This window comes from Megalobrama amblycephala, linkage group LG3, assembly GCF_018812025.1.
Source record: "Megalobrama amblycephala isolate DHTTF-2021 linkage group LG3, ASM1881202v1, whole genome shotgun sequence".
Taxonomy (NCBI): domain Eukaryota; kingdom Metazoa; phylum Chordata; class Actinopteri; order Cypriniformes; family Xenocyprididae; genus Megalobrama; species Megalobrama amblycephala.
Genome location: NC_063046.1, coordinates 58107748 through 58123900, shown reverse-complemented (window position 1 = coordinate 58123900; position 16153 = coordinate 58107748). Strand labels below are relative to the sequence as shown.

Below are 16153 nucleotides of genomic sequence, written 5' to 3'. Positions count from 1 at the left end.
CTCTCAAAAGTTAAAACTTTTTGATAGATCAGATCCTCATTCCTGATGCTGAATAGCCACTTTCCTAGTTTCGTTCTGCTGCTTCATCAGTTTGATACTATGCATTATTACTTCACTAATGCAAATGAAACCATCTTATTTCAGTGTTTCATTAGAGTACTGACCTACACAAACATGTAGTAGAGAATTCAGAAGAAACAGATGGCTTTTGATGCCATTTTTTGAATAACCAAAACAATTTTGGTATAATGCAGTTATCCTCATTCCTGATCCTGGAGAGCCACTTTCCTACAGTTTAGTTCTACCTGGCAGATTTTTTTAAACTCATGTCAAATGTACTATATACTATCAATCCAACTTTACATTTGACAATATAATTAAGCATGCAGCCGAGATTTGCAATATAATAAATACACTTATTGCTTTACAAGAGTGTACTGTATGTATGCAGGTAAAGTTTGATGTACTATTTATCCAACATTGAATATATTGCCGGCCGATAATATAGTTTTATATTTTGCATTGAATCACCTAATCAGATTCTGTCTTTAGTGTTGTTGCTTTTAATTAAGAGCAGAAACTAAACTCTGTGGCTCTCGAGGACCAAGAATGAGGTTCCCTGGTGAAACACATCAACAAATGTGAAGGTAGGGATGGCAACCAGTAAGTAAGGCTATATTTTAATGCTTTGGTGTATTTAAGTAAAATTTTGCAATTGTCTGTCACAATGCCCTGAGGATATCTAAGTAGTCAGGCACCACAGAACCATCAAAACTTGGTCTTAAAGGGTTTGTTCACCCAAAAATGAAATTTCTGTCATTAATTACTCACCCTCATGGACCTTTATTGTGGTAATTATATTGCTTTCTATGGGGGATAAAAAAAACACCTCTTGGACTTGAGATCAAAAGTATCTTGTGTTCTGAAGATGAACGAAGGTCTTACAGGTATGGAACGGCATGAGGGTGAGTCATTAATGACAGAATTTTCATTTTTGGGTGAACTAACCCTTTAAATCATGCTGCTTATCTCCTTGTATTCCTGGAGGCATGCAGAGCAATGCATTACAAATTGCAATCAATGGCATGAACATTTTGAATGGAATCACCAGTTTTTGCTACTCTTATAATAATTTCCCAAAGTTTGCTCAGATAAGGAGTTTGAAAATGTTCAAGGAGCCCCACCAGCACTGCACATTTTGGACATCCCCAGTCAGGTCATGGAGCGTTAAATAAGGGAGACATCCATAATGTCCAGTAATAGTTTGAAAAACCCTGGCTCAGATTGTTTTCACACAGTCATAAAACCTGAAAATGTTTATTTTCAAGAAAGTTAGGATGTCTTGGTGGTATTACCAAGAAGACCATGCCTTAGGGACCCTTCACAGTTTCATGAAAAAAAAAAACCCCATTAAAATAAATTTTGTTCTCAACCTTACAACGTGCATGGTATTGGCGTACTTGGCCACATAATTGCTGCTTGCTTCAGTTTTTCCCCACATGGGGCCTAATAATATTGCAAGAATAGTCAATCACCCTGACAGTGAAGAAACACAACTAATAAGAAATTATTGGAGAAGGCGAACCAAATCAAACCGATTCTCAAATTTAAAGCTGTTTGTTTTTTTAATGTTGTGTATACTGATGGTTCATCCATACATCAACCAAATGCTTGAGACCTCCTCAATTCATGCTCCAATGACTTAAATGACTTACAGTGCTTGTAACAATATCTTTATCCAGATTGAACACCAAGTGCATTTTGTTTGGAGCCTAAATCATCATCATTACAAGCAGCAAATGATTGCCACACACTATTATTGAAGCCCTCTGAACACCAACCGTTATAGGAGAAGTCACCGTCCAGGTAACAATGTTCCAAATCTTAAATAGTTTTTAACTGAGTTAAAAAATTTGCAGTCTGATACAGAAGGCTAAGAGACCTGAACAATATGAAAGTGCTAGTCATTAATTTACAGAGATCAGGCATCACATAGTGCTATGACAAGTATCCAATATGCTACATTTGAATACACGTTGACACCTTACAAATGCCTCTGGTTGTTTGACCAGGCAACTTAAAAATCAAGTGCCTTGGCTAGTTATGTACAATATGAGAATTTTTTTTTTTTTTTTTGATGAAGAAAAACTTTTGACACACTACTGCCAGAGGTATAATCTTGAAAAGGCCCTTTGGCCCATACAGTGACAATGAATTTGACATTATGTCTCAATTTCAATTCATTAGCCCCCGTCGTATGTGTGTGGGAGCTGAGTATCGCTCTTAATTTTTGGATTCCATAAGACAACATTGTTCAGAGCTTTATTTCCCCCCCACTTGCTTAGCGTTCAAGTTCTTGGTTTGTTTTCCCAGGCATTGGTTGCGTTTGGTTGCTTTCCCACATCTTCTGGTGCTGTTTAAATTTGATAGTCAGATTGAAGAGTGAGAGAGAAGAACCAGTTCTGGAACCACTACTTCAGGGAGCAACACAAGTGTTTTCATTTCACTACATTCAGTCACAGTTAGAAAGGGGAAGGGGGAAGAGAGGACTCAATTCATCCCAGGGGCGCTGCCACCAAAGTTGAAATTGGATGGCACCACGGGAACTGTGAACTTATATCCTCCGTGCTTCTCGATCATCTTTGATTCTAAAAACAAATCAGAAACAAAAGGGGGGGAAGTCAGCAAGCTGAACAAACCGGTAATATTTTGGAAGAATATTTAGAGTTTCAAGCCTTTCAGCATGTTTTGGGTCCAACACTTGGTAGGAAACTACCCACATTTTTGGTAATTTTGGTATTATGTCAAGAGGGGAACAAAAAAATTGCTGCGCAATCAGTTACTCAAACAGCTGTTTGCCTCACCATGTGCTGCTCGCCGCTGGTCTGCAAGTGTTGCAATATCCTGAAGTTGTTTTCTTTGTTCCTCATCGAGACATTGTGTGAGCGCCTGGTACCATGCTGGGTCACGGGCCTGGACATCTAGAGGAAAGAGGGCAGTCTCAGTAAAACACTCTTTAAAAGTATTTATTTCATACATACTACAAACTAGGGCTGGGTAAAAAAAAAAATATAGATTTTTCAATTTTAATCGATTCTCATTTTTACAAACTGAAATCGATTCTTAAATCCCAAGAATCCATTAGTCTAGTCTGTTTTCAGTTGATGAATGAACAGAACATGTAGCGCCTCCCATCCAATAAATCGCAATAATCTTTGTGCTTTGTTACGTCTGATATGAAGCAAAGTCTCAGATTTCAAATGACGTTCATTTTATGAGATTCAAAAAATAAATACCGTTTTGGTGCCGTTTAATGTGGCGTGAGATCGCTTTAGTGCCTCAGTTAAAGAGAAGCGGCACGAGCGCATGTGAACATCCTCTCCTCCGCTTTAATACCAGTTACAGCGTGAAATAAACATGCATGAACGTCTGAAGGTATGTTAAAATATACAGTACATCTTACTGAAATCTGTATCATGTCTCGTGTAATCGCTCAATCAGTGTTTCAACCTCGGAAAGACGTCAATAAAACGTCAATGTAAACAATGTTACGTAACGTCACATTTACCTCAGAAAAACATTCATAAACTCATTAGTCAGCTATAAAAGTGAACTCTAGAAAGCAACATTCTGATAAATATAGCTATGCACCGTTACATATTATAATTTTCTTCAATATTTAATGCATGTTTGGATAAATCAGTTATGACAGCCGCAATTTAAATGTTTCTATTTCAAAAAATGAATTGGAGTAGAAATATGATTATGTAATTCAAAACTTTATTTATAATAAAAACACTGAGTGTAACTTAAGTGTTTGTATATAAATATGTTAATTTTAACCTAAAGTAGTACCAACTGACTCCCGTGTGTAGTTTACAGCATTAGTTGAGAGATTTATTCCTCTAGAAAATTTCCCATGTACTGTAACTGAAATACTACATCCAAAATAATCGTAAATCGAAAGCATGTGAATAGTAATCGAATCAAATCGTGAAAATTGTGTCAATACCCAGCCCTACTACAAACTGTAACTCATACTCTGTATTATGGCTTTGAAGATCTGGTATTCATCAACGAGGTTGTCCTCGTCGTCCACCGAGGTCGTGTAACCCTCGAGAGCGGTCTCCTCTGCGTCGTCTTCCTCCCAGTCTTCATCATCACCATCCTCTCCTGCTTGTTTAGCAAGCATTTCAAGGTATTCCTGGCCTTCTTCATCTATGTCATCTTCATCGCTGCCTAACTCCGCTGCACAAGAACACAATGAGCCTCATGTCAAAACTATACATTCAAGTTCATTACATTGAGAAAAATATCAATATATCAAAAATACCAATTCGCCCGACTTGATTCCATTTCCTGTGTGATGGATTAACTGGATTTAATAGAAGTTTGACTCTTTATTTGATCAGAGAGCCAACAATCATCAATTATGATATTTGAATCCAAATTGGATGGACATATATATGGGTCAATGATGTGACGGGTAATTTTTTTTTGTCCAAAGGCCTTAATAATAATAAAAAAAACAAAAAACAAAGATATAACATCCAAAGTAAGGTAGTACAACTAGATCTTTTCTATTGAATCCAAAAGGTTTTAATTATATTTTGCTACATATAAAAGGTATTTTAAAGTGTCAAAATGTCATTCGGATTAAACGACCAAATTAAAATTATTTGTATTTGTAATTATGGTATTAAAATTATGTGTAGAAGTCGTTGCTTTGTTATGAGAAAGAACGTCCGGAAAAATGAATTTTATTGATGTCGTTCGGAGTAACCAATATAAAGGGATCATTTTGGATCGAGTCATGCGGTCAATATCATGTGACAGGATGTGACATCATTCAAAGTCGTGAAGCAAAGTAACTAACTCTCTTAACCATTTGAAAAATTCATGTTTTCACTTACTCATACGCATGTCCCGAAACGTCACGTCATTTGGTACAACCGCTATAAAACATGGAAAATGTTGTAATATTTTAAAAACTTTTACTAAATATAAAATGTTTGACTGTCCTTTTGCTAACTAGCTAGATATCAGCCTGTTAGCATTGCTTGAAAATATTGTCAATTTTGTCCATCTTGTAAAAAAAAAAAAAATGACAAAAGCAGTGTTAATTGATTTTAAAAACCACACAATCTCATTAAAACTTAAAACCATTAATTCAGAAGACTGAAATGCTGCTGCAACAGATAAAAGACTTGTCAAAAACTCATTCACCATTCTCCTCTTCCTCCTCTCCTTCCTCTTCATCCTCATCCTCATCATTTTCGTGTTCAGCCCTGCAGGCGTAGGCCCTCTTCAAGCCGTTAAACAGGAGGATGGCTGCAGGAAGGAGCTGACCTGCAACCTGATTAACAGCCTGTGGCCTCTGGTCCAGATCCATGAGCGCGCAGAGTCCTAACACGCACATCTTTCGATCGTGGAGCCTGCAAACAACAGCGATTGCATGTTACTCTTGCCCTGAGAAATGTTTGAGAGCAAGCAGCTCTTCAGGTGTCACCCCAGAATGAAGCGCGTACCCAAGGAAGCAGTCGATGTCTTTGAGCCACTGGGAGATGAAGTGGTTGGTGATGGGCTCGGTGTTGTTGGGGAAGCGCAGATTTTCCAGCGTGTTGAGGAGCAGAGAAGGACTGTAATAGAGCGCAGCGATGGCCACCTGCAGACACATGGTCCTCAACTCGCTGGTCTTCACTTCACGCGTCAAACGCTCCAAAGCGGTCGTTACAAACAAGGGCACCACCTGCAGGAATGGACACCAAACTCAAATTAACTCTATAATGTGAAACAACAGTCAGAAAAATCTAATCTTTTGAACAGTTTAAACAAAATATTTAAAAATGTTTTTGTTAAGTATCATATTTGATACATCAGGCTTTTATGCTTATAAAGTAAGATAAGAGAAAATGGAGCTCATACTTAAGAAAAAAACCCTCAATTTTATTCAGAGGCCTAAAATGAGCAGCAGTATCCAATTGCTGATATTTGTGGCCAAAAAGTAAGATGAAATTCTGATAGCTTGTAATATATAACTCCATTTTTATAACAGACTACTTTCAGAAAATCCACATAATCATCAGTTATCACTTAATATCTACCAATAATGACTTAGTCGGATGATATTTAAGTACTTAGTTTTATGATCAAATCTCTCTGTAGGTTTAAAACAATGCAATACAATGATGATTTAGAGATAAGCAAATAATAAACATTCCTCAGAGGCCTGATGGATCATTTATGACTCACATTTGAACATGATTTTTCTATATATATATAAAAAAAAAAAAGTTATAGTTTTCTAATAAAATTGAGGCCATAAGAAATTGGTAACAGTTCAGTGACCATGACATTTTACATTCATTTGATTTTTATTATTATTTATAATAACTTACTGTGTTAGTCATATTATTATGCAGAAGATGGTTAGCCATTTTAGAAAAAAAAAAATTCTCTGCACCCCTGATTTTCATATATCACTACTGGAAAGGCAAATTGAACATGGATAAAAAGATCAAGAAACACACCTGGTCAATACCACGACCTTTGCACTGTAGAATGATGACCTCCAAGAGCTTGGCCGCATGGCATTCTGGGTCCTCTCCTGGGTCTCCTGACAAAATCTGATTAGGCGCACACACAGTCTAATTAACACACAAAGCCATTCTGCCACACTTTCTTAAAGTCAAGGACGTTTCAGTAGCACTTTATTTTACAGTCCTGCTTTACAAGAACATACTTACTATAATAACAGGATATTAACCCTGAAGCTGAGCCTAAACCTAACCTTAATCCAAATAAAGTACAAGCAGTTACCTTATATTACTTAGTACATGCAAAAATAAAACCAATTGCAACTGACTTGTTTTGGTTTGTATTAAAGTAGAAGGACTGCTGTACCTTTTTGCACATACTGTAGATTACTTCAAGGTATTTGGTGTCGGACAGGAGCGTGTCTGTGTCAACTGTGATGTAGTTATGGAGAAGTGGCATCATATCTGAAACAAAAGGTACATGAATTGTTACTCTCAAATCTTTAATATCTATGGAGTTAAAGGGATGGTTGCTTATGATTTTACTTTAACTTTAGTTAGCGTGTAATGTTGCTGTTTGAGCATAAACAAAAGCAAATTTACGACGCTCAAAGTTCAATGCAATATTTTCTTTTATAGAAATCACTTAAGGACTACAACAAATGGCTGGTAGGGACTACAACGAGCTTCTTCCCGGATTAGTGACATCACTAACCCTAAAATTGACATAAACCCTGTCCTCTGAAACACGCAACAAAGGGGGTGAGGCCAAGTTGGGCTGCTTTAGAGAAGAGGAAGAGTTGTTGTAGTAGAGTGTTGTTGTCATGCCGTCATTTTACGCCGGACTGCTTCACAAACTAGGGTCAATTCAGTGGTGGATTTGCACAACATGACGGCACATGCTAGTCGATGAGTTGAATCAACTCCACAGCAACTACATAAATTTATCCACTAACCATTCAGAAACATTCAGTTTCATTCTAAAAGTTGTAACTTCTTCCTGAGTCTCTCCATCAGTGTCGACTCCGGTTTGAACAATGTAAGGCTGAACACCGTTACTGACAATCCTCATTTTGGCTGTGTGAGATTCTCCAGCTTTGTTGTTGTTGAGCAACCGAAGTGCGAGCTGTTAAAGCTCCACCCTCTTCAGGAAAGGGGGCCGGGAGCAGCAGCTCATTTACATTTAAAGGGACACAAACAAAAACGGCGTGTTTTTGCTCACACCCAAATTAAAATTTGACAAGCTATAATAAATGATCTGTGGGGTATTTTGAGCTGAAACTTTTTGGGGACTAAAGAGACTTATTACATCTTGTGAAAAGGGGAATAATAGGCCCCTTTTGTAGTAAAAAACCGTCACATTTCCTAATCAACGGAAAACTGTATAATCTCCCTGACATTGTTTACAGTTCGTTGACTGAACACGCAAAGTAACACTAGTCTCTGCATTACCTGTGAAATAGTCAAATCCGTCTTGTTGGAAGACCTCATAGACCAGAGGGAGCAGCTGCCACATCTGAGGAGACACCTGCTGACACGTCAGACTGTGGGCCAGTGACAGGATCTCCTCGTAGAACTCTGGGAAAATTAACCCGAAACAATGAACACACAGCCCAAAAGGTCACACAAAACAGGCTCCCACTAGTGTGCGAAACTCACCAAGAACGTGCTGCTGCAGGACTGTGCCGATCACCTGCAGACAAATGCCCTCTAACTGCTGGGTAATCTGAAATCAGTCAAACAGCAGTGTTATTGCACAGTAGCAGGCCTTTTAATCCATTTGTTACCAATTACAGACCATAGAACATAACCTAATTTAGGTGAATAAATGTCAGATTTAGTTGTGCCTTTTATATAGTGATTAGTGATATTTATATACTGAACGGTATATATACTATATATATAATGTTCTTCAAGAAAGCATAATTGTGCAATCTCTCCCTAATTTCCACATGGCTTATCTTTCATAAATAAATGACATACATTTTAAAACATGCATTCAGTTCAAATTCATATCAACGGGATTAGCATGAAATTGTATACAGTGCAAAGAAGGCATCTGCTATATAAATATAAAATGTGGATAGATTTCCACAAGGCTATTTAAAGACAGTTCTGCTTTTGTATGAGTTTGTGGGCGGCTGGAACTAATTCAGCAGTGTGCTACAGGCCAGAGAGACAGGAGGAACTTCTGCAGCCCATGTTTCTATTTTCTCACCTCTTTATGGTCCTCCACTACACTCAGCAGTGTGTCAATGGTGTTGAGGATGCCCATAGCGGTCACGGCTTTATCATCACCCCCTTCCTCATCAGGCCCCGTCTGGATCACTTGGTTGAAGGTCATGGCCTGTGAGAGAGGAACAGAGCTTGAATGTTTACTTTTGAGATGATTTTTACAAATATTATATATACCCCTAACACTTCAGGCTTTAAGCCATTTTTAAGAAAAGGGATGAGTTAAATTATAAATTATTAGATTTATATTCTTGTAAAAAATATGATTTAGTTTTAGGGTTGTCAAAAGTACAGACTTTGGTACCAAGTCAGTACTGAAATTTTAAAAATATGCGATACCAGCATTTTCCCCTAGCATTTTGAGTGGATTCTTAAACACCTCTGATTGGCCATTGTGTTCACGTGCTCAACAGATACGTCTGTGATTGGCTACAATGATCAGGTTCAAAACACTTCAAAAACATGTTGTAAATAGACATCTTTGATGCTCTTCATAGTGCGCTTACACAGATACACAGGGGAGCGATTCTCAGCGGATCCCTAATATATCCACTGATCAGATGGATCCGCCGATAGACGCCTGCTTTCAAACGCTCCCATGTGTATCTGTGTAGCAATAGGTGAAGAGCGTCAAAGATGTCTATTAAAAAATATGTTTATTGTAGCCAATTGCAGATGTTGATCTTCACAAAAACGGCAGAATGAAAATTGAAATTCAATTTCTGACAGTAGATGCCACTTATGGGACAGCAGAAATACAGCGGTTACCCCGGTTACCTCTGTACACAAAGCAACGATACACTTATAAACACTACAATATTATTATTATTATTATTATTATTATTATTATTATATGTAGATAATATGAAAATAAAATGCCATACAAGTGCGAGCCTGTAGAACGAGCAATAGCAATGTGTTTTTACTTTCAAATATGCAGCGTTCATGTTTAAATTGCCTTCTGAAATTAATAACCACATTAAGCCATATTGTGATTCCTCTTTTTTCGTCCCAATTTAAGATCTCTTGAAAATATATTTAATACTTTTTATACCATTCAAGGTCCAGAAAAGTAAATACATTGTTAAAATAGTCAACATGAGTACAGTGGTTCAACCTTAAATGTTATGAAGTGACGAGAATACTTTGTGTGCAAAAAAAAAAAAAAAAAAAAAAAAAAAAAAAAAAAAAACGATTCAATTGTTTTCAACAATTGTTTTATTCAACTTTTGTTTTTGCGCAAAAAAAAAAAAAAGAAAAAAAAAAAATGTCACTTTATAACATGAATGTTGAACCACTGTAGTCACGTTAATTATTTTAGCAATGCCTTTATTTTTCTGGACCTTGAATGTGATAATTGCGTTGCTTTCAATGGGGGATAAAAAAAATAAAAATAAAAAAAAACCTCAATTTCATCAAAAATATCTTAATTTGTGTTCTGAAGATGAACAAAGGTCTTGCGGGTTTGGAATAACATGAGGGTAACAACATGAGTAATTAATAACAGTAATTTCATTTTTGGGTGAACTAACCCTAAATTTTATAAAACTAAATTTAAGACTTTAAGGACCTGCATGGACCCCATTTTAAATGAATCATAAAACAGTTCTTACTAAGTGCTGAGTCATCTCCACAGCGATTGGGGTGACCTCCTCACTGTACTCGCAGATCATTTTCTGGATGACGTTGGTAAGATCGTCATTCTCAGTCTCACGCACGATTTGGAGGAGGGCCTGCATCACGGGCCGGATGTGGGGGGTGATGTAATCTTTGGCTGATGGGAAGAACAAAACAAAACCATTTCAAATAAATGCTGGAGATGGAGGCAGGAGACAGAAAAAGAGATGAGTGAAATCTGCACCTTTCTCCTGATTGCTGATGAGGACCTGGAGGGCGATGGCAGCCTCCACTTTAACAGGCATCTCATTGTCGTTGATCAGACACAAGCGGGTAAGCTCGAGGGCTGTCTGCAAGTTCTGGTCATTCTTGAACTTGACCTCACAGAAGTAATGAAGCACCCAGCAGGCCTATGGGCAGAGTTACCATGAAGTAAGACAAGTCGACAGTGTTTGCACCACTCAAGACTGAATTATTCTTTAATAACGTAAGAGTTAGTGAGTGCAAAGAGCACATCTCTCACCCTGGCTCTCATGTAACCCAGCTCACTGCGGAACAGAGGAAAGACGTGATTCTGCAACATGAACTCCATCTGGTCTTTGTAGATCTTCCTCTGATTGAAAAAATAAAAATGATCAATACAACTACTCAAAAAGCTGCATTGGTTATTCTAGGCTGCATTTTTAAATTTAAACATAAGAAAAAACAATTAAAATAACTAAGTTATATATAATGCAAAATCACCTTGAGAAGAATCTCAGCCAGCGAGCCGATCATATGAAGAGCGCCATCTTTTTTCCTGGGGTCAGAGGCGGGTTCAGTGAGGATCTGATAACAGAAGCCCATGGACTTCTGCAGCACCTGTTATACAACAAGAAAGTTAACATATGATTCTAAACATCTCATGATTCATGTCATGTGTAGGTTTTGTAGGAGAGTATGGAGGCTGGCCAGTGGTGGACTGTCGTTTAGACGTCACTGGGCCAGTACTATGATCTCCAGTGGCTCTGTGGCTGTTAGTGTGGCGTGAGAACCATCCCACAGCCTGTAAGACACAGACCGGAGATGGCACTAAACGCAGACGGACACTACGCACACCGTCCACCCACAGCCAATCGACTGACATTTAAAAAAAAACTGGCGGGAACTCAAACTCTTAGGATGCTTACACACCTGAGAAACGGAGCATGAGCATGAATATGCAAGGTCCAAACTGAGGTTGGATGAGTTTCAAATCAATGAATCAAGAAAGTGTAAACTCTAGTCAGGTAATTTTTACCAATTATAATAAAAACTAGGGCTGTAAAAACTAACCGATAATGAAAATAATCAAAAAATGACTCGATTGTTTCCGCAGGCTGTGCGTGAAAACATCCGCCAGTCACGTCACTTTACTGTGTGAAAAATGCTTTTCTATGAACAAAACGCATCTGAAGTATAGCGGAGGACACAAGGCGAGCTGAAATGTGCACAAGCCAAGTTATCCAAAACATGAGAACGGATCACATTAATCTCCAAACAAACCTGCTAGCATTCAGTTTAACACAGCTTGACCTATCACAAGCTCTGGCAGCTGCTGTTTAACGGCCTCTGGAGTCTGAGGCTGATTTGGGGCCTGGAGAAGTTTTTTTTTCAGTTGTTCATAAACATATTGATGACACAAGTGTCATTACACTGTATTCACCACAAACTAGGCTACCATAATATGCGAGGAACATGTACATGTTTGTGTTTTTGAAGGAATAATGTTTATGAGTGGTTACTGAAAAAACAAAAAAACTTAAGTCACTGAAATAAGGCCAAAAATATAATATTATATATGTGTACACAAGACTTCTGGGTATTGGAGGTTGTAGACTAGAGTTTCTGCTTCAAAATTATGTAAAAAGTATCCTGCCTACTCCTTCATATAAAACAATAGAGAGATTTAAATTTTGTAAGACACTTTTTGTCAAGAAACAGTATGCGTGGAGGCGTGAATCATGAATAATGGGTCATTTACACCTGAGAAGACAAAAGAATCACATAATGAGTTGTAATGACTTGCATATTAATGAGGCCTTTCAGTCAGGTAGGCTGTGAAAAAACCCTCTGTGATCATGTCTCAAGCTCATCATGGTGTATATCACACATATAGAAAAACAGCAATACTGTGAAATATTATTACAATTTAAAATAATGGTATTCTATTATATACTATAAAATGTATTTCTGTGATGCAAAGTGTCTGAACAATTATGTTACCTCTATGGCATTTCATATAGCCTTTTAGCTTAAAAGCATGCACATTTGGAGAAATATTGATGTATTCTCATGTTTGTCAATTTTCTATACAGAGGAGTAATATTTATTCAATATTTATTGTCATCACTACGAGCGCTGGATACTGTGTTTTCAATTCATACTTGCAGCCAGAGGGTGCTCTGTGCACCTTTAGTCCACAAATGCCTCCTAAAGAAGAAAAGGCCATGTGACAATCCAGGAACTAACAGGCTTCCAGAGATCGCCAACTATGGCTATGCAAAACACTTTTGAAGACAATAAATACACAATTGAGACGATGTATACATGCCTCAGAATTTGCGTCTGAATAGCGCTCGCTCCGTGGGCGTGGCCGCATTAGCAGATAATGAGCTGAATCACGGTGGTCTGATATGTGTCTCTTTTCATACAGATTACATAAATAGAATATTTGTTTTCGATTTGACTTCCACAATTTAAAACCTGACATTTCAACGTTTTTTTTTTTTTAGACATAAGTCTCATTTTTGTGTCATTAGTATTCACTAAGTTACAGTTCATTTTCTGAGAACTATCAGATTGGACTTTGTTCAGAGGGAGACGAGAGATCACGCATCATGTTAGTTTTCTTTATTTTGCAAAAAGCACAACATTTTGTTTTTACTCTGAGTGTACACAAATAAAAGAAGATATTCTATAGTTTCGATTGATATATTACTTATGTCTCTATGACAAAAAATGACGGAGTATTTTAAGTCTGTTTTGCTGCAATGTGAAAAAAATCCTGCAAAACGCGCCGGCGCGTTACCGACTCCAGAGAGTTCATGTGTCTGGAGATGAGTTTTCCTCCATGCAAATTTTACATTTTACAGTTATATCCCTTATCCGTAAAAGTTAGAATATCCCATGAGTATTTCCATTTTGCATAAAGATTTGAGGATCTGAAAGCAAGCGAGTCTCCGTTAAACTTCAGTGAACAAGTACGAGTACGGATATACTATATTCATATTAATGCTGCTGTAAATTCAAACATGCTCTCTCTGGATCTCCCAGCACTGTCTAGTAGGCTGTGCCAAGACACACGCAAACACTATATGACTGTTATAATGCAGCAGAGCATGAATCAAGGCTTCGTCGGGACAGCATTCTTGCACGGAGAAGCACAATTACACAACATTTTAAGATGAAGAGGCACTCTTTGGTTTTCAACTGCGGTAATTAATGTGCTCACTCACAGAATCAGACACTGCTGCATTTTATATAACACATTTCCTTTTATGAATTATGATATTGTTTGGTTCATTGGGTCGGATTGCTTTCACATATCAAATGAACCGCCCCAGAGTTTGTTTGTAATCGGCATGAACGATGTTGTCTCTGAGCGATTGTTTTGGTGCGGATCCAAGCGTGACTGCTGTGTTCACATATGCCTAAATGAACCGAACCAAGGGAGAAAACACACCAGGTTCCAAAACAAACACTCAGGTGTGAAAGCACCCTTAAAGACTCATATCATATTTGAAAAGAGACATGGCCATTGTATAACTATCATCTACACAAGCAGTTTGTGCTTGAACCTTGTATATGTATATCACATTACAAAGAAAGGAAAGAGCTTCATCTGAATGAGACACACAGTTCTTTGAGATGACAGACAAGCTCTTTCCACCTGGCATCAGAAGCTTCTAACAGTACTGTTGGAGCAGCAGGGCGCTGATTGGATACATGAGTGTTGGCAGTAAGATATACACGAAATTCAGCCAAACAGTCACATCATAGGCCTCAAAGTGCCAGATGGCGCTTCCAAACACCCACCTCCTTCCTTTTGTTGCAAGCGGTGAAGAGAAGCGTCTGAGCTGCAGTGGTTGGGGAGATGAAGTCTTCAAAAACATCTAAGAGGAAGCAGAAAGAGAAAGCATGAGCAGATTCATCTGGTTTTGGTCTTCTCTGCAAGAATCTTTTGGTGGTTCAAATAAATATGGTGGTGCTCTAACCAAATTTCATGCGGATGTACTCGTAAGGGTCTTCCTGCCAGAGCTCTTCATCACTGTCTGTGTAGCACATGAGAGGGAACACCACATCCTGAATGATTCCCTGAAACCAGACACAACAAGAACTTTGATAAGGTGTGTGACATGAGGCAGTGCTTTATGGTAATTTTAACATGGTTAAGGAGGTTTTTAGGTAAGAACCCATGCGGTAAATATCACTGCAACGCAGTCACTCATGGCTTGTTACTCGCAAAGCAGTGATAAAGATATTGAATAATTAAGTCACAATGATTTAGTTAGCATCACAATTTAATTTAGCTAGTTAATTTGTGACAGAATTATGAAAAACCTCACAAATTCATTTCTGCACATAAGTTTTTTTTTAACTACATGTAAATTATATATTTTTTTTGTGTTTTCCTGTTAAAATAACAGTTCATTTGGAATTATTCAGCTTTTAAGAACAAGCAGAAGATATGCCGTTTCTCTGGTAGTGGGCGGAACTAATGTGCATGCGGCAATCTCATTGGTTGGCGCTCATCTATTACTGTCCCCGTTTTGTTTTCAGCAAATCAGTTTGAGCAAATGCTGACAACGTGATTATTCTTCATGAACTCAGCATATATTGTCTGGCGAGTAAACAAAAACAAACAAAAAAAAATTTACTAGCCAATGGCGATTCTATTGCCAAGGTGTGCGAAGAGGATTGAGAGAAATATAAATATTGATATTCAGATTGATTAATCGCCCAGACCTGTCTATTTTGCATAATTTTTCATAAGAACTTCATTATGAAAAAACCCTTTCATTTGTACCAAGTCAAACAAATGCTTTGCATCATGTAAAACATCTACATACTTGTATGTGTGGCTTTAGGTTCTTCCAGGTGACGGCATGTGCGATTCCCTGGTTGATGTAATTCAGTGTCTGCTGCAAGACTCTAGGAGCCACGTATTGCTTTTCCTTATACTGATACAACACCTTCAACAGTACCTATCAGAAACAAACAGATACAAAGTTCATCAGTTATCAGCACACGTCATGTCAACAACCCACTGAACAATCTACTGACGTCTCCCGTTTACCTGCTGTGCAGCCACGGCATAACCCTTGAGGAAAAGCTCTGCAAACTCTGTGTACTCTTTGGTTGTGTTGCCAGGGCTGCCATACCTTAGGGCAAAAAACATGCATGAAAATCCAGTAACGGTTTCAAACACACAAGACCTTCCGCTGAAAATAACTAATCGAGTGTTTCCAACTGCTCAGCGTGGGTTGAAATTCAAATGGACCATGAGTCATCTGCGAAAGCTTCATATGCAGCGCTCTTGGGAGGAAGTGATGTTATGTTAGTACCGTACCTCTCGAAGAGCCGGGCGAGAATGTGAAGCGCCCACTTCTTGCACTTCCACCAGGGCTGCTCGGGCCTCTCGTCTTCATCCACCTGAAGTGTCTCCTGCAAAGCCACAAAGCAGCAATTTAGAAGAAACTGAACACTGCATACTATTAAAAAGTATGTGAAACTGAACAAACTTA

At 38.0% G+C, this 16153-nt stretch overlaps 1 protein-coding gene and 1 non-coding gene across 3 annotated transcripts in view; both read right to left on the bottom strand.

Annotated features, from left to right (window-relative positions):
• Positions 1-1606: 1606 nt before the first annotated feature.
• Positions 1607-16153, bottom strand: part of ipo7 (importin 7) — a 30215-nt gene continuing 15668 nt past the window's right edge. Inside the window, exons 7-26 of one of the 2 annotated variants that reach the window (XM_048186213.1) lie at positions 15979-16073; positions 15706-15790; positions 15479-15613; positions 14624-14723; positions 14445-14521; positions 11133-11249; positions 10912-11001; positions 10633-10798; positions 10385-10545; positions 8755-8883; positions 8196-8262; positions 7989-8114; positions 6904-7001; positions 6531-6626; positions 5529-5749; positions 5227-5435; positions 4914-4955; positions 4042-4248; positions 2865-2981; positions 1607-2648 (exon numbers count right to left, since the gene is read on the bottom strand). In XM_048186213.1, the coding sequence (XP_048042170.1) occupies positions 2551-2648; positions 2865-2981; positions 4042-4248; positions 4914-4955; positions 5227-5435; positions 5529-5749; positions 6531-6626; positions 6904-7001; positions 7989-8114; positions 8196-8262; positions 8755-8883; positions 10385-10545; positions 10633-10798; positions 10912-11001; positions 11133-11249; positions 14445-14521; positions 14624-14723; positions 15479-15613; positions 15706-15790; positions 15979-16073 (2436 nt within the window). In that variant the 3' untranslated portion in view covers positions 1607-2550. The remainder of the gene's footprint in view (positions 2649-2864; positions 2982-4041; positions 4249-4913; positions 4956-5226; positions 5436-5528; positions 5750-6530; positions 6627-6903; positions 7002-7988; positions 8115-8195; positions 8263-8754; positions 8884-10384; positions 10546-10632; positions 10799-10911; positions 11002-11132; positions 11250-14444; positions 14522-14623; positions 14724-15478; positions 15614-15705; positions 15791-15978; positions 16074-16153) is intronic. The other variant, XM_048186214.1, reaches the window with a different exon arrangement.
• Positions 11314-11494, bottom strand: LOC125265942. Its single transcript, XR_007184376.1, has one exon. It is a non-coding gene; the product is annotated as a small nucleolar RNA SNORA23 (small nucleolar RNA).